Source organism: Schistocerca piceifrons, chromosome 4, assembly GCF_021461385.2.
Source record: "Schistocerca piceifrons isolate TAMUIC-IGC-003096 chromosome 4, iqSchPice1.1, whole genome shotgun sequence".
In the NCBI taxonomy this organism is placed as follows: Eukaryota; Metazoa; Arthropoda; class Insecta; order Orthoptera; family Acrididae; genus Schistocerca; species Schistocerca piceifrons.
Window position 1 is genome coordinate 146156290 of NC_060141.1, and position 27977 is coordinate 146184266.

General features: G+C 41.9%; 1 protein-coding gene across 1 annotated transcript in view; it reads right to left on the reverse strand.

The window, feature by feature from the left end:
* LOC124795683 (longitudinals lacking protein, isoforms H/M/V-like) overlaps nt 1-27977 on the reverse strand; it is a 320009-nt gene that overhangs the window by 77201 nt on the left and 214831 nt on the right. Inside the window, exon 7 of the mRNA XM_047259764.1 lies at nt 3868-4091. Within this exon, the coding sequence (XP_047115720.1) occupies nt 3868-4091 (224 nt within the window). The remainder of the gene's footprint in view (nt 1-3867; nt 4092-27977) is intronic.

The window sequence follows — 27977 nt, forward strand, 5'->3', positions numbered from 1 at the left end:
GGACATTCGCCCTCGTGTGCATCCCTGCCACAGGTTACGCATTTGGCTGAGTGTCGACAAGATGTTCGAGTGTGGTTGAAATGATGATACTGGTAGCAGCGCATCGGACCCGGAATGTAAGCTCAGACTGTGATGATTTCATAGCCTGCTTTAATCTTGGACGGCAGCACCACCCTATCAAAGGTGAGGAAAAGAGTGTGGGTGGGCACCAAGGAGGAATCGACCTTTTTCATTACACAATGGATAGCAGTGATACCCTGCTCAGAGAGGTAAGAGTGTATTTCAGTCTTGGTTAGACCATCAAGCAGCCTGGTGTAAATTACATTACAGGAAGAATTCAAAGTTCTATGTGCCTCAACACGAACAGGGTAGCCATGAAGAAGCGAGGCAGCAAGCAGTTGTGCTTGAGAATCAGAAGCTGTCTCCAAAAGCAAAGTGCCATTCCGTAAATGAGAGCAGAATTTCACATGGCCAGCAATGGCATCAACACCTTTCTGAATAATAAATGGATTGACCATGGCGAAGGACTGACCGTCTTCAGTACATGATACCACAAGGAACTTCAGTGCAGCAGGAAGGGTCTTCGAATCAGTAGCCTCATTACGTTTACATTTCGTCAATGTCGATGGAGAGGATGATTGACTCATCGTGAAGAAATCCCCAACGATTGCCAGCATCTCTGATGGCACACTCCTTCGAACTGGGGGCCCCCTTCAAAAGGGGGCGCACCCGCCTTAGGTGATTGTTCACACCTCAAGTCACACCTCCCAAACCCCTGATGTAGGGACCAATTGGCAATTTGGGAAGGTTACAGCTCAGGCAATCACCCCTCCCTGGGCCTGGCCTGTACCAAGGGGTATGGGCGAACCCTACCTGTCGAACCGGGGCTGCAAATTATACATTACACAGTCACCTTTTAAGCGTGAAACATGTGGGCCGGTCTTCAGGAGTGCACAGGAAGGAAGAAGAAAAAAAGAGGATCCTGAAAACGCCGAAGTGGAGGAACGAGAGGAGAAGGGAAACAAAGAAAGGAAAAGGGAGCCAAATAGAATGTTGAGACTGTTCGCAGGTCAGCGACAGAATGCAGAACATTCCCAATAATACCTGAGACATGTTCCCCAAGGGAGGAGAGAAAGAATAGCAAGAGGATAGACATTAGCATGGAAGGGGAAAAGTGCTGCAAACGCTGGGGCTCCATGGTAGCCAAGTACAATTCTGCCAAAGAGTGGTGAGCCCCCTGGTGGGGCTCTTAATATATGTAAGCATACATAAACTTAAATATTTTTAGATGTCTTGATCAGGCTGTTTCGTCTCAAAGTGCTTGTATGCAGATTGCAGCTAAACATACAAAATGTAATTTGGAATTAATTCCCTAATTATCAGTATTAGTAGATTAGCAATAGAATCTGTTGTTAGTATACCTCAGAGAAAAAGCCTGCTTTTGATTCTACTTGATCTTCAATTTATAGATTAAATGTTTTAGTAAACCAAATGGATATGCAAATAGAAGCACAAGATGTATCAATATGCATAACACCACACTATCAGTGAGGGTGGCATGGCAGGCAAGCTGCTGATATCAAGGGCAGTCAAGTGGAATTTTGTAGTAAGTCCATCCGGCCAATGGATCGCTGTGCTTTTCATTCCTGCTACTCTCCAACTCTGCCTCTACAAAGTGAACTACAACTGCCGCTCCTGTTTACCTGGTCTGGATTGGACTTGTGTCTGCTGTGTTTTCCGATTTATTGTGTGAGAAGCATAATGGGTCTCCTATCTGTACTCAGAAAGCTGGTACAACATTGCCATAAAGGGCTTCTATTTGACGAGCATGTGATTTCCATTGCTGCAATATTTCTTTGGAATTGTGTTTAATACAATAATTGCAATATGCATGCACAACGAATTATTCGTGCTTGGATTTGTATTAATTCCAATCAAGGACTATTACTGTTTTGTTTTTGTGGACTAATGGAAAATTTAATCTGTTGTTATATAGTAATAATTTCGTGTTCAATGAATGTTTGTTAGCTCTAGAGTAAAGGTTTACTATACATGCCTTCTTTATTTCTTGATATTTAAGTTACAGAAGAACATAAAACACTAAAATTGATGAATAACAATAAGGAAAATTTGAATTTGCAACGTGTACCAAGACACAGTAGCTGACTGCTTGCAATCCATTTTAATGCCAGTCCAGCAGTAAGACTTTGCATTAATGATGAATGATGAACAAGACAAAAAAAATGTTCAGAAATAAAATGGTTGTCTTCTAGAGAAAGACTTCCTTCTATAATTCATGGTCTATGATGGCTCATAATTTTAAAGTCTTCTCTTTTATATTTGTATTTCACATTCATCTTTAATAAACTTATCCTTAAACATTATCCCAACCAAAAGGTTTAGCACTGCTGTCTACTATGTGCCACTGCAACTTATCTTTTAACAGCAGTTTGGAGTCCAGAAGATTTAAGGATTTTTATTAATGAGGCTATTTGCTGCTTCACACTTAATATTTAATATGTGTGTGTTCTGACAGTAAAAATATGTGATACATTACTCCAATAATGTCCTTTGAAAGACCACCATGGACATTACAGCAACATGAATGGTGGTGTTTAGTTCAACACAATACATGAATACTTCATACTTAAGTTCCCCTGTGATGTATTGAAACAAGGTGGAGCCTATCTCATCATACAGTTTTCTTGCTAACAAGTTTTCATGCCACTGAAGCATCACAGTTTTTAAAAATGAGAGCATAAAGCCATGACTACTTTTTGTAGAAAGTCACTTGATTCTGGACAACAGGCATTTGCAGACATTAACTGAAATCAGATGTCACTGTCTTTCTTGATGCATTACTTTCTATCAACTCCTTATCAACCATGTTTGTAAGTTTGTGATGGTGGGAAAGTTTTTTTCTTTGTTGGATGACAGTTTAATTTGTAATGGTATTTTGTTGCAAGTGCCTATGTATCAATTTTAAGTTCACTGGTAGTCAGTTTCATCTTATGAAATTTACAACAGAACTGTCTATAAGAGAAAGTGTGGTATAATTATCAGATTCTTTACACTTATTTCAATACTGATATCTCATTTGGAAAATAATAATTTATTTCCACAATTTATGCTGGAATGGTGGTTTTCATATTCAGGGGCTTTAAGTGCCGACTTCATTGGTGTTTCATTGCCTTTTGAGTGAGACATTCTGCAGAGTTGTCTGACCATTCATAATTTTTAACTGTTTCCACTGTGTATTTCCTTACAAGACTAATTGAAGAAAACCACAGTGACCCTCTAGCTAACTGACTCTCATTCCTTCCGAGCACCTGTCAGTCTTCCACGAATAACATGTATTTTCACTACAATTTTCCTCTATTCTTACTCGGACACTGTAGTCACAGAAAACATAGTACGGTTGGTATTACCACAGGTACACCTACTAAAAGTGTGTCATTGCTACACCGTCCCTTTAGCTCTTCTACAGTGACATTTCAAGTATTGGATAGGTGGTCACAGTTCAGTGATGACAGACGGTATGTGCATGTGTAATAATGATTACTCTCTCGTGACATTTCTTTTTCTCTAAGGTTTAGGGTGTCATAAGTAAAACATACACAGCAATTTTTTATCAGATGATAATATCTATTAATGTGTTGAAATAGTTCTTTAAAGATTCTGAAACAGTTAAATTTGCAACTTAACTAATTCATCTACTTGCAGCTTGCCTCAATCTCTTCCTGGTATTTTTTTTTAACTTTTCTCTGAGCTGCTGGATGTATGCATACAGTGAAGTGAATTCTTTTAAGGAGATACGTAAAAATTAGAACTTGACATAAGACATAAACATTGCAGCTGTAGACTGACCGCAAGAAGCAGCTGCTGTGGCGGTGAATGCTGAGGCTGGACAGTGGTGGTTGGTGTCACAACTGTGGTTTGCATCTCTGTTACTTGGGGTGAAGGGCTGGGCACGGTTGGTGATAAAGCTGCAGGAGCAGTAAGCTCAACTTCCTCCTGACCTGCATCACCCTCTTTCTTGACACGCGGCTGTCGCACCAGCCACCTATTACGTTTTGCTGATGGTGGTTTTCCTGAAAAGGTGATGCCCACTTAGTGTAATATTCAGACACATTCATTATTTTATCTATTTAGATATTTAGATATTTCTAGTGGTGAACAATTTTTGTTGCTTTGTCCACACCTACATACAATATACACATCTACCTGGTAGACGAAAAATTAGGATATTGCTATTGAAGTTGATTTGTGTTGTTAATAGATATTTCCAAAACTTGTAAAAAATAGATTACATGGTAATGTAGTAATAAGTTATGTCATCTTCTGTACTTCTAGTAATGAAATGGCACCTACTGTTTCATAAACCCATGTCATATGATTCTAACAATTTTCTGCAGTAATGTGAACAGTCACTGAAATATTAATACACACAAATCTTCAAACACACAAAAGATTATACACAATCCATGGATAAAAAACTAAGCTCACTAGAAGGAAAGGACATCAAGGCATGACTCTTGAAATAGACGAGCCTGAGAGTACCTTTTCTGTCTTTTGGAATGCACAGAAAAATTAACTTAGAAAAAGATTATAGGACAGTGGATACGAATAAACTTATACTTCCATATTAAGGCACAAATCAATGTACAAGAGTAGATTTTGATGGGCTCCTCATTCAGTCACAGAATATTCTAGATGACTGGTAAAGTCTGAGTGTAAAACGAGATATATTATACAACAATAACTTAATCACACTATGTGAGAGCTCATGAGATGTATAAATGTTAGAAAAAACATCTATGAACTTACAAATTGCACCAATAGAAATCAAATGAATACAAGAAAACAAGCAAAATATAATACAGATAAGTCACTGGTGCAAATGAAAAATGAATAACAGGAAGTTTGAACAAAAGATGCTGAGATACTGAGTCACAGGCAGGCACGACAAAAAGACTGTCAAACACGTCAGCTTTACACACACACACACACACACACACACACACACACACACACACGACCACAGCCTCTGGCTGCGGAGGTCAGACTCTTAGTCGTGTGTGCAAGTTGCATTTGTGTGAGAATGTGTGTGTGTGTGTGTGTGTGTGTGTGTGTGTGTGTGTGTGTGTGTGTGTTGTTTAATTCTGATGAAGGCCTGTTTGGCCAAAAGCTCACTTGTTTCAAAGTCTTTTTGTTGTACCTATCTGAGACTCAGCATCTCCGCTATAAGGTTAGTAGCAACTATCCTTTTAATAATATTGTCTTTATTCCATCCTGGATTTCCCATTATATGAACAGAAGTGTATTACAGTGAATATATATCGATACTTAAAAAAATGCAGATCTTTACCGAAAGGACAAAGAACACTTTTAGCACACCAAAACAATAAAGCAATCTTCACTCCTAAGGACACTGGATGATTAAATTATGTTACACACTGAATTGCAAATTTTTAAATATAATCACTGGAACATTAAAATGTATCTATTTCCCAGAAAAACAGCCTTCTGAAGAAACATAGTAAAATTATTTGAAACATAGTAAGAAATGAGACAGGAAAAGACAGTAAGTAAAATAAGAAAATTTCCTTAAATACAAATAACAAAGTGATCACATATTGCAAACACTTTATTAACATATTGATGCATTTTGTGTGCCAAATGAAAATATAGTATTAGCAAAACAAAAATAATATTAAGTGAGATAACTTCTCATTTTATGAGCAATTCTTTTTCATTACATTCATGATAGCTTAGGCTCAGCCACATTTGCCGTACTCCAAAGCCCTTAGGCGATTATTTTATAGTAATTCCTCTTTCAGAAGCCAAAGTGAGAAATGGACATTGAAAGACAAAAATGGCAAAAGTTGTTCATGAAAGAAAGAAAAACAAGGCAACTGGACTACGTGATAGAATACAGTTGGAATATAAAGCAACTGACATTTGTTTTGTTATGGTAGATATATTTCAAATATTGCTGAGAAAGAAATGGAATTCGAAGACATACAATCAAGCACACATTATTCTACCGAAAAAATAGAGATTCAAAAATCTGCATCAGTGGTAAATATATAGTCTGCATCTAAATACACTCCTGGAAATTGAAATAAGAACACCGTGAATTCATTGTCCCAGGAAGGGGAAACTTTATTGACACATTCCTGGGGTCAGATACATCACATGATCACACTGACAGAACCACAGGCACATAGACACAGGCAACATAGCATGCACAATGTCGGCACTAGTACAGTGTATATCCACCTTTCGCAGCAATGCAGGCTGCTATTCTCCCATGGAGACGATCGTAGAGATGCTGGATGTAGTCCTGTGGAACGGCTTGCCATGCCATTTCCACCTGGCGCCTCAGTTGGACCAGCGTTCGTGCTGGACGTGCAGACCGCGTGAGACGACGCTTCATCCAGTCCCAAACATGCTCAACGGGGGACAGATCCAGAGATCTTGCTGGCCAGGGTAGTTGACTTACACCTTCTAGAGCACGTTGGGTGGCACGGGATACATGCGGACGTGCATTGTCCTGTTGGAACAGCAAGTTCTCTTGCCGGTCTAGGAATGGTAGAACGATGGGTTCGATGACAGTTTGGATGTACCGTGCACTATTCAGTGTCCCCTCGACGATCACCAGTGGTGTACGGCCAGTGTAGGAGATCGCTCCCCACACCATGATGCCGGGTGTTGGCCCTGTGTGCCTCGGTTGTATGCAGTCCTGATTGTGGCGCTCACCTGCACGGCGCCAAACACGCATACGACCATCATTGGCACCAAGGCAGAAGCGACTCTCATCGCTGAAGACGACACGTCTCCATTCGTCCCTCCATTCACGCCTGTCGCGACACCACTGGAGGCGGGCTGCACGATGTTGGGGCGTGAGCGGAAGACGGCCTAACGGTGTGCGGGACCGTAGCCCAGCTTCATGGAGACGGTTGCGAATGGTCCTCGCCGATACCCCAGGGGCAACAGTGTCCCTAATTTGCTGGGAAGTGGCGGTGCGGTCCCCTACAGCACTGCGTAGGATCCTACGGTCTTGGCGTGCATCCGTGCGTCGCTGCGGTCCGGTCCCAGGTCGACGGGCACGTGCACCTTCCGCCGACCACTGGCGACAACATCGATGTACTGTGAAGACCTCACGCCCCACGTGTTGAGCAATTCGGCGGCACGTCCACCCGGCCTCCCGCATGCCCACTATACGCCCTCGCTCAAAGTCCGTCAACTGCACATACGGTTCACGTCCACGCTGTCGCGGCATGCTACCAGTGTTAAAGACTGCGATGGAGCTCCGTATGCCACGGCAAACTGGCTGACACTGACGGCGGCGGTGCACAAATGTTGCGCAGCTAGCACCATTCGACGGCCAACACCGCGGTTCCTGGTGTGTCCGCTGTGCCGTGCGTGTGATCATTGCTTGTACAGCCCTCTCGCAGTGTCCGGAGAAAGTATGGTGGGTCTGACACACCGGTGTCAATGTGTTCTTTTTTCCATTTCCAGGAGTGTAATTTTGACTACTATGCACTTCTGTTAATATACATTCAAACAAGTGCTAACACTTTTAAAATCTACATTATCTTCACATGTATGAAGCTATTAACACATCTTCAACTTTCTGACAGGTTAGGACTGTTTCAATTCTGTCAGTGCTTCTTGAGTACTTTCTGAATTTCACTCAAAATTTCTGGACTAGCACTCTAAGTTCGAGGCAGGTTGTATGTTATACCTGGTTAGCTCCAATAGTAATAGAATTCCCCTAAAAAGGAAATGATTTAGGTTTATGTATCAGGATGGCACACAGTTTTAACCTGACATGTTCAATAACAGTGCACACTCCACTATGAGCAAATGACACTTTTTGGAACCAGTTCAGGCGCTGCAACTAACCCCCTTTCACTGCTACATCCTCCTTTCCAGGACTGCTTGTCCAGCAAGGTGAGCATGGGAAGTTCAGTGGAATTTGGGATGTGTGAGAGGTATTGAAAGAAGTGTGGAAGTGGATCATGGATTGAGCCTGGACAGATCAGTCAATGACAGTATTTCTTGCAAAAGACAAGGCTCTTGATTTATGTGCTGGTGGCTATTATTGTGATCTTCAGTCTGAAGACAGGGTTGATGCAGCTCCCTGTGGTACTCTATTCTGTGCAAGTCTCTTCATCTGCGAAAGACTACAGCAAACTACATCCATTGGAACCTGCTTACTGTATTCATCTCTTGGTCTCCCTCTGCAACTTTTGCCCCTCCTACTTTCTTCCAACACTAAACTGGTGATAACTTGCTCCTCTAGACCCAACTGCTTATCACCCACATTTCACTTCTATTCATGGCTACATTCCAGACAAATACATCCGGCAAGGACTTCCTAGCACTAAAATTGACCCTAGATTTCAACAAATTTCTCTTCTTCAGAAACACTTTTCTTGCCATTGCCATTTTACTCTTTATATCCTCTCTGCTTGGGCAATAATCAATTATTTCACTGCCTAAATGGTAAAACTCATCTACTACTTTTAGTTTCTCATTTCCTAATCTATTTCCCTCACCATCAATTGATTTATTTTGACTACATTCCATTACCCTCATTTTGCTTTTGCCGATGTTCATCTTACATCCTCCTTTCAGGACACTACCCATTACATTCAGTAGCTAATCCAAGTCTTTGCTAATCTCAAGGTTTTTATTTCTTCTCCCTCACCTTTAATTTCTTCTTCAATTTTTGTTTCCTTTACTGCTTGCTCAATGTACAGTCTGAATAACACTACAGACAGGCTACAAGCCGGTCTCACTCCCTTCTAAACCATTGCTACCCTTTCATGTCCTTCAACTCTCATAACTGTAGTGTAATTTTTGTACAGGTCAGAACCTTTCGATCCCTGTATTTTACCCCTGCTCCATTCATAATTTCAGAGAGTGTATTCCAGCCATTGTTGTCAAAAGCATTCTCTATGTCTACAAGTGCTATAAATGTAGATTTGCCTTTCTTTAACCTGAGTTGTAGGGTCAGTATTGCCTTGCATGTTCCTACATTTTTCCAGACTCCCATTCTTCCATAAATAATTCTTGTCAGTATTCCGCAATCATGACTTATTAAACTGATAGTTAAGTAATATTCACACCTGACAGCACCTACTTTCTTTGAAATGGAAATAATTACATTTTTCTTGGAGTCAGAAGGTACTTCCTGTCTCCTACATCTTGCATGCCAGGTGAAACTGTTTTGTCACATCTGACTCTCCCAAGGACATCAGTAGTCCTAAGGGAGTGTCATCCACTCCAGGGATCTCATTTCGACTTTGGTCTTTCAGTGTTCTGTCACGTTTTTCTCGGAGCATCATATCTTTCATCTCATCTACTTCCTCTTCCCTTTCTATAATATTGCCATCAATTTCATTTTACTTGTATGGCCCCTCTATATATCCCTTCCATCTTTCAGCTTTCCCTTCTTTGCTTAGGACTGGTTTTCCCTCTGAGCTCTTGATATTCATACAGCTGCTTCTCTCTACTCCAATGACTTCTTTAATTTTCCTGTAGAGAGTATTTATCTTTCACCTAGTTATACATACTTCTATAGACATGCATGTGTCCTCTAGCCATTTCTGCTTAGCCACTTTGGACTTCATGTCAATCTCATATTTTAGACATATGTATTTCCTTTCACCTGCTTCATTTTGATATTTACTCTGTCAGGAAGATTGGAACTACGGTCTCCAATTAACTCTGACCTGACATCCATTCTCATACAGAATATATATATAACCTACAGCCTGATGAATGTGACCCAATTACCACTTCACACTAGGCTGAGCAGACATCCAAGTTTTGTCAGGACAGTTCTGGTTTTCACATAAATGTGTGCAATAACAGTTATTATTTATTTAAATATTTATGAAAAACATATTTTTTGTAGTAGAATGTACAGAAATACATACTATCACAAGACCCACTATGGGACAACAGCATTTGGTTTAACTCATCTTATGCTTAAAGAAAGAGTAAGAGATATGTAGAAAAGAAAAGCTTGTATTACCTAACCCCCCCCCCCCCCCTCTCCCCCAAACTTATCAACCTTCCCTTTATGGCCCTCAGTGCAAGTAAAACCAAACCAAGGAAGGTGTAAAGGAGCATCACTTACACCGTTTCTCCTAATGGAACTGCAGTAATATGAACGTTAATTTTGTGAGAATGTGAGTGATGTGGAATGTGCAGTGCTTATTGAATACTGTTTGGTATGTATGCAAGCTTCCCAAAACAGTCTGAAGGCAAATGAAATCTTACATTTTAGTATGAAATGTATCATTTGTATCTGATTACTGACTATTAAAATTACACAGTTTTTAGGATTAACAAATTGTACCTAAGCACCTAGTAAGTGACTTAACATTGCAGAAAATATATCTAAGCTATTACAATAAAAAGTATGTATCATTCCTTTTTATTTCTGAAGAAAATAACTTTATTTGTGTATAATGTAGCAACATGTTCCATTCCAGTTCACAAAATGTAGATATATTTTACTATGGGTTTTTCTGCTGCAGCATTGTCAGAGGCCTGTTATCGATTCCAAAATATCATGACAACTGACAAGAAAGGTAATCAGAAGAGTGATAAGAAGTTATGTATAAAGTATAAACACAAGTGTATAAGTTTTTCACTTTACAGTATGGTCAGCCTATCCAAATAGAAGTATATACTTCTAGCTCCAAACAGCTGAGAGACTGATCAATGTCAGTCCACAAGAGTCAGAGTTACCCATTAAAATATTCACTAATATCCACCTTGATGCATCCGCTGCAGCAAGTTCTCTAATTCAGTGATGTGACAATAAAAGACAATCTTTAAGATAAAGATGTGGTTACAGATCAGGCAAAATAACAGTTTGCTCTCATGAATGTTTTATAGGTGAGCTGGGTTCAAATTTCACATGGCGTTTGGCTTTAGAATCTTCTACATGTGTCTTTTCAAATGCTTCAAACATGTTCTTTCATTTTGCATGTCCACTTACAATTCTGTGAAGCAAACAGCTATCAGTTGTCCAAATAGATATTGCAGGAGTTTAGGTTTAGTTTTAATGCATCATAGTGGTGCAGGTACTGACCACCGAGCTTAGAATTGCCACTCTGAAGTTCTGAATAAAATACAAATTTAGTTACTCTATGGATACTACCCTGCACTGTGTCCACACCACGCCATTTACCATAAAGAATTCTGTGCCATGCATATTACATTTTTGCAGAACTTCAGCATTTAGCATTTTACTTTGCCTTTCAGTTTCAGTACTGTCCAGACAGATGTCATGTACACTGAAGTGCCAAAGAAACTGGTATAGGCATGCGTATTCAAATACAGAGGTATGTAATCAGGCAGAATAAGGTGCTGTAGTCAGCAATGCCTATGTAAGATGAAAAGTGTCTGGCACAGCTGTAAATCAGTTACTGCTGGTACAATGGCAGGTTATCAAGATTTATGTGAGTTTGAGTGTGGTGGTACAGTCAGCGCACAAGCAATGGGACACAACATCTCTGAGGTCGCGATGAAGTGGGGATTTTCCCGTATGAACACTTCACGAGTGTATCGTGAATATCAGGAATCCTGTAAAACATCAAATCTCTAACATTGCTGAGTTCAGAAAAAGATCCTGCAAGAACGGAACCAACAACGACTGAAGAGAATTGTTCAACATAACAGAAGTGTAACCCTTCCGCAAATTGCTGCAGATTTAAATGTTTGGCCATCAGCAAGTGTCAGCATGTGAACCATTCATCAAAACATCATCAATATGGGCCATCAGAGCTGAAGTCCCACTCGTGTACCCTTGAGGGCTGCACAACACAAAGTTTTATGTCTCACCTGGGCCCATCAACACTAATATTGGACTGTTGATGACTGGAAATATGCTGCCTGGTCCGATGAGTCTTGTTTCATATTGTATTGAGTGAATGAGTGTGTACGGGTATGGAGACAACCTCATGAATTCACAGACCCTGCACGTCAACAGGGGACCATTCAAACTAGTGGAGGCGCTGTAATGGTGTGGAGCATGTGCAGTTGGAGTGATATGGGGCCCCTGAGACATCTAGATATGGCTTTACAGGTGACACATACATAAGCATCCTGTCTGATCACCTGCATCCATTCATGTCCATTGTGCATTCTGATGGACTTGGGCAATTCCAGCATGACAACACGACACCCAACAAGTCCATAATTGCTACAGAGTGACTCCAGGAACACACTTCTGAGGTGAAACACTTCTGTTGGCCACAACTCTCCGGACATGAACATTACTGAGCATATCTGGTATTCCTTGCAATTTAGTGTTCAGAAGAGATCTCCACCCCCTTGTACTCTTACAGATTTATGGACAGCCCTGCAGGATTCATAGTGTCAGTTCTCTCCAGCATGACTTCAGACATTTGTCGAGTCCATGCCACATCACGCTGCGGCACTTCTGCGTGCTCAAGGGGGCCCTACTCGATATTAGGTAGGTGTACCAGTTTCTTTGGCTCTTCAGGGTATATGCTGTCATAATATTTAAATGCATCTTTATAAAGGTGCCAATTCACAGAGGACAAGATCATCACCAGGTACGTGCCTAGTTTGGTATTCAGACATAAATCATGGGATGTCCGTACCTCCGGGTTTAATTTATTGAAGGCAGCATATGCCTTGGCAATAAAGGTAGTTATTTCAGTTTGAAGTCTGATGTCACTCCAAATTATATTAAAAATCAGGACTGTGGTCTAGAGGTACATAGCACCTTTGGCTAAATCAAAGAGTCCTGGTTAACAGCCTCGATTCCAGCCACCATATGTATATATATGAATGTATGTAAGTGCTGTGCATGTGTAAAATTATTTACCATATCTCTTCTTAAAAACCTGGATCAATTTTGACCAAACTTGGTAAACATAACACTTACTGCCCAGAAAGAAGTAGTGAGAGATTAAGAACCACCTAGCTCCAACTGGGGGAAAGAGGTGGGAGGGAGGGGGATGTGACATATGAGGTGCACAGAGAGAGAGCCAAGAGAAAGAGATGGACAGAGAGAGTGGGAGGGGGAAGTGGATGAAATGGACAGAGGGGTGAGGGAGTAGGATGTGGATATAGAGAGAGAGGTGGCAGAGGAGACAGATAGAGGAGAAGAGGAGAAAAAGAGGGGTAGAAGTGGATGGACTGAAACAGAGGTTGGAAGTAGTGGATAGACAGGAGGAAAAGGGGGGGGTGGATGGACAGAAAGAGGGGGGCCGATGGACAGAAAAAAGGGGGGGGAGTGGATGGACAGGAAGAGGGGGGGGGGAGTGGATAGACAGGAAGAGGGGGGGAGTGGATGGACAGGAAGAGGGGGGGGAGTGGATGGACAGGAAGAGGGAGGGGGGGAGTGGATGGACAGAGAGAGGGAGAATGAAGGGATGGACAGAGGGAAGAGGCAGAGGAGATGTACACGTATATAAACAAAGAGGGGGGAGGAGAAGATGGAAGGGGAGAGATGGGGATGGAAAGGGAGAGGGGAGAAGAATTGAGCAGAGAGAGAGGGGGGGGGGGGGAGAGGAGATGGTCAAAGAGGGCGAGGAGGAGCAGATGGTCAAAGAGGGTGAGAAGGAGGAGGTGGTAAGACAGAGGGGGGAGGAGGAGGAGGAGATGATCAGAGAGAGGAAGCAGGATGAGATGGTCAGAGAGAGGAAACAGTAGGAGATGGACAGAGAGAGGGAGAGGTGGCAGGAAGTGGAGGATATGGACAAGCAGGGCCCAGGCCACAGGGATTTTGCCACCCAATGTGTAGTATTGAAGCTCCATTCCCCTCCACCAGCCATTTCCTCTTTGCATTTTCAAACAAACATTTTTCATAATGTAATCCACTCATGACGTCTTATTTTCATATCTCACATTTACTCATATTCATACTTACAGTACTGTGAGCTCTTACGCACACAGACAGCACTTATACAAGGGGCTGGAGATGTTCCGCAGTGTACCTGCCAAACAAGCTTCTCCCTGATGACAAAAAAGTGAATGACCAGCGACATCACATAGGCCTAGGAAGACAAATGGAGAACACCTACACAAATGGTCCTGTTACTGTCCCATTTGCCCACGACGAGGTAGCATGAGCAATAAAACAATTAAAGAATTAGAAGACTCCCAGTCCAGATGACACACACTCAGAAACACTAGAAAATACTGTTGCACAAGTCACCCCCTTTCTAATAGCGTTACTGAATGAAGCACTGCTGCAAGGCAGGGTCCTTGCTATGTGGAAAACAGCGAATGTAGTAATAATAAAAAAATCAGAGGATCGGGACCCAACAGACCCAAAGATTTACAGGCCCGTCTGCCTCTTGAACACATTGGCTAAGGTGCAGGAGAGGCTCCTGTATAATCGACTACAGTCACCCAGGACGCTCTTTCACCTTAGTACACATCAGTATGGTTTTAGATCAAGAAGCTCAATAGATGATGTAGTTAAGTGCACGCTGGAAATAATACAGGACATACAAGAAAAATACGCAGTAGCAATAGCAATCGACATAGCAGGTGCCTTCAGCAATCTCTGGTGACATGCGTTGTTTGCATGGCTATGAGAGAGGCAGACACTTAACAGTCTTATACAACAGCTTACACAACTACTGCAAAGATAGGGTTGTGCAATAGCAAGAACGAACACAAAGTTATCAAGAAAATAACAAAAGGATGTCCACAAGGCTCAATCTGTGTACCAGTTTTCTGGGATATTGCCACAGAACCACTCCTAAACAAGATGATAGGGTGAAGGGAATAGCAGTTTATGCTAATGACTTGTTAGTAGTAGTAGTAGTAACTGCCAACTCAAGAATGCAATGCAAAAGCAAGGCTACACAACTCCTTATAAAAATAAGTGACTGGTGCAGCCATAACAAGCTCACAATTGTGGCAAACAAGACAGTACATTTACTCATCAAAGAGGCCTTGCACTATGATTAGGCTGAACAACACTAGGATACAGAGGAAAACAACAAGAAGATAGCTATGGATACACCTTGACAAACGACTGACATTCAACGAGCACATAGGGCTTACAGGTGAAAAAGCGACAAGACTAGTGCACAAACTTGTCACACTAAACTCAACTCGCTACAGACTATCATTACAGATACTGCGAATATATCATACAGCCCTCTTTGAACCTATAATGTGTTTTGCAGGAAGTGCCTGGGCACAGTGACTATCACTCATGACCCAAAAAACCATCGAGAGACAGGGACAAAGAGGTGTATTGCTCAGAATGGCAGGAACATTTGGTATTGTACTTGCAACATACGCTATTGACATAACCATCAGACACAGAGCAGCCGTATACTGGCTCAAAAGGGGAAGACTGGGTCAGGTATATGAGATAAAAGGGAAGCATATTAAATAAAAACACCAGTTAAATATATGTCTTTTTGACTTACATATAAATGATTTATTTGTTGAAAAAAGTGTATAAATCACCAGCGCTTCTTTAGTGTGCTACAGTCGAATATCAAGAAAGTGTCCTTTCCAAAATGCTGCAACCATGATTTATGGCATTTTCATTTATTGTGGGGGAAAAGTAATTAAGTCATTGGAATACAAAAAGTGTTAAATACAAGGAAACTGGATAAACAGCTCTTGCAATGTATTTCGTGTGTGTTTTTCTATTTAAGAGGTTTAATCTCACGTTTTGTAACTAAGTGTAAATTCAGGCAGTCTGTAGCACAGTAGCTGCTTGTCCACTCTTTTAGTGAGCCAGTCAGTCAGGCCCTCAGCTGTCACCTGTTCACATCTACCGAGTGGCAAGTTACATATATGGATGCAGCAGTATACTGCACACCCTTCTGCGCAAGAGTTAAGAAAGTCTGATCCAAATGCAGGTTTGATATCTGTCGAGTATTAACTGAGTGAAAATGAAAGTAAAGTTTGTAAGTGTTGTCATCTATTGCTGGGTAGGGGAACTATCAAAATTGACATTGGTCTCACCCCTAAGTGATATTTAGGGGGGAGACCAACGTCAATTTTGATAGTTCCCTTACCCAGCAACCGATGGCAACACTTATCTCTAAGCTTTTACATTTGAGAGTTAGCCCGTTTTTCCTGACATGTCTTCAATTCATTCCTTCAACTTCTATCATTATCACAGACAAACTTGGTACACATATCACTTGCTATCTGGAAAGAAGCATCATGGAGGTAAGAACCACCAACTCTCAACAAAGGGGGGAGTGAAAAAGAAGCATAGTGCACTGAGCATAAATATCCAGACTATACTCATCCAGTGTTTGAGAACAGAACACTTAGAGACTGGCAACAAATTTTATACATAATCTGAAACAAATTAAGAAACTCTTTACTGCTGACATCCCCCACAAAACGGTGAAAGGAAAAAGGTTTGTCGCTTAGTATATTTTTGCCACTCATGCAATAAAACTGTCACGGCAAGCATGATGTTTTCATTTGTTATTTCTTTACTGCTAACTCTATTTACAACACATTTGCAGATAGTATCCACATATACCTGTGAATGTACCAGCAAAACCTGAGACGCATGGAAAACTGTGTGTTCTTAAAATGGTTTGCAAAGTACCCAGATTCTATTCATCCACTTAGCACAGATTCTAACATATTTTAAAAATAATTTCAAACCTTTTCTCAACTTTTTCTTGCTTACATGGTTAACATCAAATATCAATGCGTTAACTCATTTGTAAAGTCATCATAAGTTTGAAGCAGTTTTGTACAGAGTTCAATACTTTTAAGTGTCTGGGATTTACTAGTTAGTTACTATCTAGAAAGAAGCACTTTGGAGTTAAGAGCCACACACATCCCAAAGCGTTGGGAATAAAATTGAGGTGGCACTGAACCATAACTCAGGAGCACTGAAGCTATTTCAAGCAAATACATATATATGTGTGCAATGCAGTCACATACACAGATGTTAAGCCCCTGCGTGGCTTTCAACCAAACTTGGTACACATATTACCCAAAACATGAGAAGAAATACTATGGGGGTAAATCACCAACCCCATTAGAGTGGGTGTGGAGGTTATGGACAGAGGAGAGGAGGTGGACAGAGAGAGGGGGAATGAGAATATGCACAGACAGAGAGGGGGGGGGGAGGGGGAAGAGATGGACAGAGAGGGTGGATGAGGTGGACGAGATAAGGAGAGGAGAAGGAAATGGACTAGAGAGGGGGAGGAGGAATGGACCGAGAGGAGTGGGGGGGGGGGGCAGAAAATGGGCAGAGAGAGGGGGATGGATACAGAGAGGGGGAAGGAGGGGGTGGTTAGAGAGAGGAGGAGGTGGACAGGAGGTGTATAGGCTGCTCCTAGCCCTGAAGCTGCCAGTGTCTGAGTGGGTGCCGTAGGACTGGGGTTCCTCCCACACTGTCATCAACCAACTACTGGACAGAGAGAGGGGAAGGAGTAGTTGGACTTACAGAAGATTGGAATAAATAAATATTTGGGTAATGCTGGGTTTCTCAGCTAGTTTTGAATAAAAAATATTCAGCAATGGCGGTTGTAGATATCCTCTATAAGGAGTTACCCCGGTTCTGCCAATGATCCTTTCAAAGAGGGCAAAGGAGTGGATAGAGGTTCTGGGCATACTCCCTCCCTTGGTCTGGGAAACTGTCTCTAAAGGCGAAATAATCAGAAATGATTAATGTGCTGCACCAATACCTTTCCTAGCAAACCAGACAACTCAAGGCCTGAGGGGCCAGTTGGCTGCCCGTGAAATTCTGCTGTCGGAGCCGCAATAATACTTGAGGCGGCACAATTTGAGACACCAGCCCACTGCAGTGGCATGTGAGGTTACCTCGTGCCAGCCTGACACTGTCACCTCGGCCACTATATGACCAGAAGGGCGGCTCAGTCACAACAAATTGGGCAAAATTTTCCACAAGCACTCACCCCTCCAAACCAAGCAGTATGTCTTTGACTGCTGACTATACCAAGAACTACTACACACCAGCTGTCAGCCCGAGTGGGTCACTCAGCCTCATCTAGAATTAGTCACACCTCCCCTAGCTGCTGGTGTATAGGCTGCTCCTAGTTCTGATACTGCCAGTGTCTGAGTGGGTGCTGTACGACTGGGGTTCCTTCCAGGCTGTCATCAACCAACTACTGAGTGTCTCCAAGTAGCTCTGGGTTTGCAGTCTGCACCTGGAGGGTGCTTCATTCCTGACTGCCTGCCTCTCGCTACCAGCATTCGATGTTTATGCACCTCTCTGTGTGACACAGCCAGGTTCTGCTGCCTCGGGTCTATGCACGCTATTGAGATACTGCCTGGGGCTACTGTATCAGATCTTGCTACATAAAATATGATGTTGATTTAGCTGCATTTCTGATTCTGCGACTGCCAAGGAACTGATCTCTCACACTCAGTGTCCTGCACACCTTCGGAGTTGGCATCTGGCGTTTAACAGTGTCAACGGCCAATGGAACATTCTGAAACTGTAATAACTGGTATTAGAAGAGTCAGTGACTTCATTGTGGCTCAGCATAAAGGATCCTCATCACAGCGTAGTGACTGAAGATGCATTCCCCTCCCCCCTCCCCCTCTGCTTTTCATCTGTGTGAGTTGCAACAACGGAACAGGTACATTAGAGAGTTGGTTTTAAAGTACTGTTCAAGAAAGTTGACTGAGGTATAAATACGAGCAAAATTTAAAGGGAACACTTATTAGAGACACATAAGCCAATGTGCACCGGGATAGTTGTATGCAATATAATTTTCTGGGGCATAGTGTGCCCTGCACTAAATCATCACCTATAATTTGATCTAAATGTAAAATGCCATGGAATGGAACGAGTGTGCGTGGTTGGCACATAGGCATAAAAATTTAGTCATGGTGGGATGTGTTACGGTACTATTAATATTAAGTATTCTCCTGTGTTTGTCCTATTATATTCTGTCCAAGATACAGGTTTTGCAACGAGTACATCAAGGGAACAGGTGGTTACCACTCAGGAAGCAGCTCAGTCTTTGCTGGATCAAGTGGCTTAAATGAGGTCAAGTGATATAGACTTGCACAAGGAGTTGGGTACTTTTAAAGAGGACACATCCTTGTCTGGTTTGTTGGGAGTTGTCCTACATGCTAGTACAACTAGCCTACTTGATCCTTTTTCAGGTAAGGCAGAAGTGGATGTGTTAGCATTTGGGGACAATTTTCTGGCAGTTGCAAAGATGGGTTGCTGGTGTTCAGGGGTGCAATTATTACATAAGGTCGTACTACCCTGAAGAGCCAAAGAAACTGATACACCTACCTAATATTGTGTAGGGCTGCCACAAGCATGCAGAAGCACTGCAACATGACATGGCATGAAGTTGACTAACGCCTGAAGTTGTGCTGAAGGGAATTGACACCATGAATCCTGCAGGGCTGTCCATAAATCCATAAGAGTAGGAGGGAGTGGAGATCTCTTCTGAACAGCATGTTGTAAGGCATCCCAGATATGCTGAATAATGTTCATGTCTGTGGAGTGTGGTGGACAGTGGAAGTGTTTAAACTCAAAAGAGTTTTCCTGCAGCCTCTCTGTAGCAATTATGGACTTGTGTGGTGTTGCATTGTCCTGCTGTAATTGTCCAAGTCTGTCGGAATGCATAATGCGCAATGGACATGAATGGATGCAGGTGATCAGACAGGATGCTTATGTACATGTCACCCGTCAGAGTCATATTTAGACTTATCAAGGGTCCAATATCACTCCAACTGCACACACCCCACACCATTACAGAGCCTCCACCAGCTTGAACAGTCCCCTGCTGACATGCAGAGTCCTTGGATTCATGAGGTTGTCTCTATACCCGTACATCTCCATTCGCTCAATACAATTTGAAATGAGACTCGTCCGACCAGTCAACATGTTTCCAGTCATCAACAGTCCAATGTCAGTGCTGACAGGCCCAAGTGAGGTGTAAAGTTTGTGTCACGCCATCATCAAGAGTACACGAGTAGGCCTTCAGCTCCCAAAGCATGCATTAATGATGTTTCGTTGAACTGTTCACATGCTGACACATGTTGATGGCCTAGCACTGAAATCTGTAGCAATTTGTGGAAGGGTTGCACTTCTGTCATGTTGAACAATTCTCTTCAGTCATCGTTGGTCCTGATCCCGTTCTCACAGGATCTTTTCCTGGCCGCAGCGATGTCAGTGATTTGATGTTTTATCGGATTCCTGATATTCACGGTACACTTGCAAAATACAGGAAAATCTCCACTTCATCCCTACCCCGGAGGTGATGTGGCCCATTGCTTGCGTGTCGACTATAACACCACATTCAGTTACTTAAATCTCAATAAACTGCCATTGTAGCAGCAATAGCCAATGTAACAACTGTGCCAGACACTTGTTGTCTTGTAGAGGCACTGTCGACCACAGCGCTGTGTTTTGCCTGTTTACGTATCTCTGTATTTGAATGTGCATGCCTATACCAATTTCTTTGGTGCTTCATTGCAAGTTTGGTAGCAGATGCAAAAACATGTGTTATGTACTATGAGGGCCTAAGAAATGCTCAAACTTTTGAAGTCACGAGGGAAGTCTCAATACAGTGACCCAAGACAAAACAATTGTAGTTATTATTGGGTGCAGTTAAATGGTGTGTTGTAAAGACAGGGCAGATCCATCAAATGTTTTGTGGGTAGAAGAAGGATACTGAATGTTAATGTCTATGAATTAATGAAGAGAAATGACACAAATGGGGTCCCTCTGCAAGAAACAGGACAAGGGACGTTAAATGCTATTTTGTGGGGATTATCTCCCAATATGCTGAGAAAAGTACGCACATAATTTCTGAAGGACATAGCTCGAGCCATAAGAATGGCGACAGTTTTTGAAGAGAGAGATGCACATAGAAGAGGTAGTTTTTTCACTGACATCACATCTTACCATTGTGGATGTTTGAGTCATATATGACAGGTTTGCTGTAGGCCACAGTGTAGAAAATGTAGGAAATTAGGACATCAGAAATGGGACTGTTCGCCGAATACAGGGCAGGATAGGGAGAGGTGGAATGGCTGTAACAAACTGTTAAGCTGCAATGGGGGCCAGGCCCACCAAGCCATGTTCCAAATGAATTTTAGCACAGCTTAAACATGTGCAGAGGTGTTATTGTGTCTAACTGGCCTAGTGGATGGAAGGGACAAAGGCACGCATGTCTCTGCACCAAATTTGGGAGTCAAGGGAAAGAGGCAATTAAACCCTACTTATTATAAGCTACCTGCAGTAGGGGGTAATGACTCAGATTTGCTAGGTTTGGCAACATTAGGTTTTCAGGTGGCGGCAAGATATTTTAAGGGATGTATGTAGGTTTTGCTTTGTACAGGTGGTGAGTACTTAGTGTCAGATTTCTTACATAAACATCATGCTAAAACTGAGCTTAATCAACTCGATAGAATATGATTCCATCGGGGGAAAACAATTGTGGGTGCCATTTTGCTGCAATGTTTCTCTCTCATGAAATGTGATCCTATTAAACTGTGTGCAAGAGCACTAAGTATCAATTTGTGTAACAAAATGCTGCAAAGTGCAAGGAACTTGCTATGGGTGAGCATAGGAATGGATCTGCTGTTAGACTAGTTATCTGTGGTTGAGCCACTAATAGAAAATGATGAATTAGATAAATCACAGTGTTTTATGGGCAGGAGTATTGCAAATGTATGGGAGACAGAAGACAAATGGGTAGTGCCCTTTGGTATAGATAATTTTGGGACCAAAGACATGGATCTCTTTAAAGGGTTAGATATTTTAGATGAAAATGATGCACATAGGGTGAATTTGAACCCTAGCCATAAGGAAGCCAGCAGTGGAAGTGCACTACGGGAGAAAGTGAAATGTTTAGAAGAAATAGAAAGATGGGCAATGGAGGAATTGATATTGGAGTCTGATGATTTGTTTAATTCTCATGGGTCTTTAGCGGTGGTCTTGGCAAAGCAGCACAGTAACTCAATTTTGAATGCATCACCCACATACGTAAGCCATACTGTGCACCACATCACCTATAGCCAGTGATGGAGGACTTCATTAACAAACCATTAGAGGATGGCATTACTGAAAGAAGTGCCAGCCTGTGGGGTACCACTAATGGTAATCATACACAAAAATTAGCATAGATGGAAATAAGGCATATTATTTTTGCTGCGACCAAGGGTATGGCAATGTCGTACAATAAGAGATACATATCCAATCCCAAATATGACAATTACCTTTGACAATTTGGAGCAGTGTATATATTTTTTCACAATACATCTGTGGAGTGATTATCCCCAGTTAGAAGTAGTGCAGAGAACCAACTGAAAATGGTATATACATTCCTTGGGGGACACTACCAGTATTGTTGTATGGTGTTTGCATTAAGGAATGCACCATCCACATTTCAATATTTGTTGAACAGAGTTTTGAAGGGACTGATGTCAAGAACAGTATATGGTTTATTTAGATGATATAACTGTTTTTGCGTGTGTGATGATTAAGAGAAGTTTTCGAAGTTTTTAAATGGTTAAGTGCTGCACACCTTACTCTCAGGAGGGACATTGTTCAGGACATGTAATTAATAGTAATGGGGTACAGACAGATTCTAGACTGGTGGGGCCTTGTTAAGTTTTTGAATGACTGAGAGCAAAATGGAGTTACAAATTATTGCAGAAAATTTATCCAAACAAAGTTTGTAGAAATGGCATGACCACTTACACACTTGTTGAAAAAATTAATAAGTTAAACTGGACATCATAATGTGAAGAAGCATTCAGAAACACTGAAAGAGTTGTTGACAACTAGTCTGGTATTGGTGATGTGTGTTATCTCAGGAAGTAGAGGCAAGAGAACATCTGGTAGTCTATGTGCAGTACCCACCAGAAAGATCGCGGGAGGCGCACATCGGCACGGCGCGTCACGGACAGTAGTTGCCGCATGTAAAGTCCCAAAGTCCCGTCCACCAGAGGGCACGTGAGAATTCGACTGCGCCCTCTGCCGGCGGAATAACAACAACTCAGGCAGCACGGGCCGTGCCCAGTCAGTTTTACATCGGGCATGCCTAGCAGGCAGTTCCCGGTCTACACTACGTGAAGAGCGACGGACAACGTGAGTCGTGTTAATACACTATGGATTGCATCAGTTGAATAAATCAGAGAGCAAGTACTCTGCCACAGTGAAAGAAATGTTGAACCCCATATACATCATGACATACGTATTATCTATTAATACAGTAAGAAATTATGGTGGTGAAAGATCACATGGCATCTAAGTGGTTATTAGGCTCAAAGGACACATCTAGTAGATTATAACTTGGTGGGTGCTTAAGCTAAGTGAATTTGATTTTGAAGTAAACCATAATCTTGGTAGGAATAATAGGAATGCAGACGGCCTCAACAGGAAAGCTGGTGTAGCGCTCCATTGTTTAGTGGCAAAAAGTGAAAGATGCTGACAAGGACTGCAAACTATTCGCAATGTAGCCAACGTTCATAGTGCATGACAGTGTATTACGTAGGACAGCAAAGCTTGAACTGTGTATTGTACTTCCAGTCAAGGTTCGGGAGGAAGTAGTAAAACAGGTACATAATTATGTGTTATCCAGCCATGAGGTTGAAGAACCATAGAAAAGCACGTAGCTGACCATACTGGTAGCATATACAGAAACAGGATGTGGAACAAAATTTTAAAAACTGCGCACCATTCGCACGACAAGCCCAGTTGAGCCATCAGCATATTTTACTACAACGTTTCTGGAAGCTAATAAGTTTTTTGAAATGATTAGTATGAACATTTCAGGATCTTTTCATACATGCTGGTGGGGAATGGCTAGACCGTGATAGCAACAAATCATTTTTCACACTATGTGGGAATGGTAGCTATCTTGAATCAAGAGGCCAACACAGTGGCACAGGCTTCTGTGTATAATTAGTTGTTGAAGTTCAGTGTTCTGGAAACATTAATTACAGATCAGAGCACCAATTTTATGCGAGAATTAAATCATAAGTTAAGGGCAAGCGAATTACATCTGCAGTTGAACGGCAAAAAAGACAACAAAGAAATTGCTAAGTCACTGTGCGAATAGCCATAACAATGACTGGGATGCTCTGTTACCATATCTTGTCAAAGGTTATACTTTATGATCCATGAAAGTACGGGCACATCACCATATGGAGTAGTATATGGCTGGAAAATGACTTCATCATTTGAGTGACTTAGCAGCAGATATCCTTGAAGTAGTGAAGCAACTTAAATCACTTCATAAAAGCAAGTCTTCCAATCCATACTGTATATGAATTAGATTCCTTTCAGAGTATGCTGATGAAATAGCTTCACACTTAACAACCATATACAACCACTTGCTCCATGAAAGATTTGTACTCAAAGGCTGGAAAATTGCACAGGTCACACCACTATTCAAGAAAGGCAAAAGGAATAATCCAGCAAATTACAGGTCCATATCATTAACATAGATATGCAGCAGAATTTTGGAACATATATTGTGTTCGAACATTATGAATCACCTTTAAGAGAATGGTCTATTAACATAAAGTCAACAGGGGAATAAAAAACATTGTTCTTTCGAAACACTACTAGCTCTTTACACACACAGTGTTGAATGCTACTGACAAGGTATTACAAACTGATTCCATATTACTAGCTTTCCAAAAGGCTTTTGACACTGTACCACCCAAGTGGCTTGTAGTGAAATTGCCTGCTTATGGAATACTGTCTCAGTTATGTGACTGGATTCATGATTTACTGTCACAGAGATCGCAGTTCATAGTAAATGACGGAATGTCACTGTAAAACAGAAGTGATTTCTGGTGTTCCCCAAGTTAGTTCCTTACCTATATAAATGATTTAGGAGACAATCTGAACAACTGTCCAAGGTTTTTTACAGATGATGCTGTCATTTATCGTCTAGTAAAGTCACCAGAAGTTCGAAACAAGTTGCAAAATGATTTAGAAAAGATATCTGTATGGTGGAAAAACTGGCAATTGACCCTAAATTATGAAAAGTGTGAGGTCATCCACATGAGTGCTAAAAGGAATTCTTTTAACTTTGGTTACACGATATATCAATTGAAATCTAAAGGCCATAAATTCAACTAAATACCTAGAAATTACAAACAACTTAAATTGGAAAGAACACACAGAAAATGCTGTGGGGAAGGCCAACCAAAGACTGCATTTTATTGGCTGCAGACTTAGAAGATGCAACAGATCTATTAAAGAGGCTGCCTACATTATGCTTGTTCGTCCTCTTGTGGAGTACTGCCGTGCAGTGTGGCATCCTTATCAGATAGGGTTAATGGAGTATATCGAGAAATTTCAAAGAAGAGCAGCACATTTTGTATCATTGAGAAATAGGGGGAAAGTGTTAGGGGCATGATACAGGATTTGGACTGGACATCATTACAACAAAGGCATTTTTCATTGCAGTGAGATGTTCTCATGAAATTTCTATCACTAACCCTCTCCTCCAAATATGCAAATATTTTGTCAAACTGGCCTGCACAGGGAGAAACAAACACCAAAATAAAATGACGAAAATCAGAGCTCATGCAGAAAGATACAGGTATTCGTTTTTTCTGTGTGCTGCCAGGTGCTTAAAATGTGATTTACATGAGAAAATCAAACGTAAAAATTGGAAAGAAGCCAGTGTGAAATTTTGCATGGAAAGCCAATATGAAGGCTCTTGAACATCAAGAATAGATGGGGTACCACAGTACAAAGCAATCTGAGCAACATGGGCCAGTAAGTGATGTTGACAAGTCCACACGCCTGAGGGGAAAAATGAAATTCATTACCCAGTATCAAGTTCAGTATCAAGCAGTCACAATGACCTCACTGATGAATGTTAAGCCACAGCTTCTAATACATACACTATGTTACCAAAAGTATCTGGACACCTGGCTGAAAATTACTTACAAGTTCATGGCACTCTCCATGGGTAATGTTGGAATTCAAGTTGGTTTTCGCCCACCATTTAGCCTTTATGACAGCTTCCACTCTCACAGGCATACGTTCAATCAGGTGCTGGAAGCTTTCTTGGGGAATGGCAACCCATCCTTCACGGAGTGCTGCACTGAGGAGAGGTATCGATGTCAATCGGTGAGGCCTGGCACGAAGTCAGTGTTCCAAAACATCCCAAACGTGTTCTATAGGATTCAGGTCAGAACTCTGTGCAGGCCAGTCCATTACAGGGGTGTTACTGTCGTGTAACTACTCCACCACAGGCCGTGCATTACGAACATGTACTCTACGTGTTGAAAGATGCAATCGCCATCCCCGAATTGCTCTTCAACAGTGGGAAGCAAGAAGCTGCTTAAAACATCATTGTAGGCCTTTACTGTGATAATGCCATGCCAAACAACAAGGGGTGCAAGCCCCCTCCATGAAAAACACGAGCACACCATAACACCACCGCCTCCGAATTTTACTGTTGGCACTTCATAAGCTGGCAGATGACATTCACCAGGCATTTGTCATACCCACACCCTGCCATTGGATTGCCACATTGTGTACCGTGATTCGTCACTCCACACGTTTTTCCATTGTTCAATCGTCCAATGTTTACACTCCTTACACCAAGCGAGGCATCATATGGCATTTACTGGCGTAATGTGTGGCTTATGAGCACCCGTTCGATCACGAAATTCAAGTGTTCTCAACTCCTGCCTAACTGTCACAGTACTTGCAGTGGATCCTGATGCAGTTTGGAATTCCTGTGTGATAGTCTGGATAGATGTCTGCCTATTACACATTATGATCCTCTCCAACTGTCAGCAGTCTCTGTCAGTCAGCTTTTGTGCTGTGCGTGTCCCTTCACATTTTCATTTCACTATCACATAGGAAACAGTGTACCTAGGGATGTTTAGGAGTGTGGAAATCTCACGTACAGATCTATGACACAAGTGACACCCAATCACATGTTCGAAGTCCATGAGTTCCGCGGAGCACCCCATTCTACTCTCTCACGGTGTCTAATGACTACTGAGGTCGCTGATACGGAGTACCTGGCAGTAGGTGGCAGCACAATGCACCTATTATCAAAAACATATGTTTTTGGGGGTGTCCGGATACTTTTGATCACATAGTGTACAATGGTTGCACATGTCTGTCCTCTTTTTAGGTGCATCAGATCTGTTACCACTATTACTGGCACCACTCCCAAAAAAAGGGGGCAGAAGATCGTAAGAGGAGGAGGAGACAGGCTACATCCACCCATGCTATGCATGCATTGTCATATGCTTTAAGGCCGAGGAGGGGAGAGTGTTTAAACACTCCCTGCTTCCCTGCAGCAGGTAACATCACCAGCAATGATGAATGTGAGATGCATCATATTACTGGTGCTACCGTACCATCACAGGTGTGGAGGGGTAGGCACATTGCAGGCATGGCCACTGGAAGATGGAATGCTTCTCTAATGACAAGAGAACATCGTCATGACAAATCACCAGTTCGGATTGAAACTGGCATACGATGCATGGAGAATAAGAAATGAGGAGTGGAATCTAGACGAAACTTTCTTGGAGCTGCACCAAGAAGCTGGAAAAAGTGGGTTATAAAATGAAATAAAAGGGGAGTACCAGGTATTGCATATTTCATACCAGCATCTGAAAGAGCAGCTGCAGACTTGGCACCACACACATTGAAATGATTGAGGTGGAGTGGATAGATGCAGGAGGTAGACTGTTGAAACCTGTGTTTAGAACAGCACACACCACTAACCTATGGCAGATAAATGACACACTGGTTCAGGTACAGAGGGAGTTAAAAAGAAACAGAACCTTGGCAGAATGACACACTACTCAGCAGAGACAGTTAACCCCTATCTTGCTACCACTGATTAAATTTCCGGCTGGCTTATGTCAGCCATGGTAGGATTTCCAGCTGTGCTGGAGTTCACTGTGCCTCCAGAAGAGAAATCCTTATCATGATACTACAATCTTATGTTAGTGGTGGGGGGGGCATTGCTGATGCACCC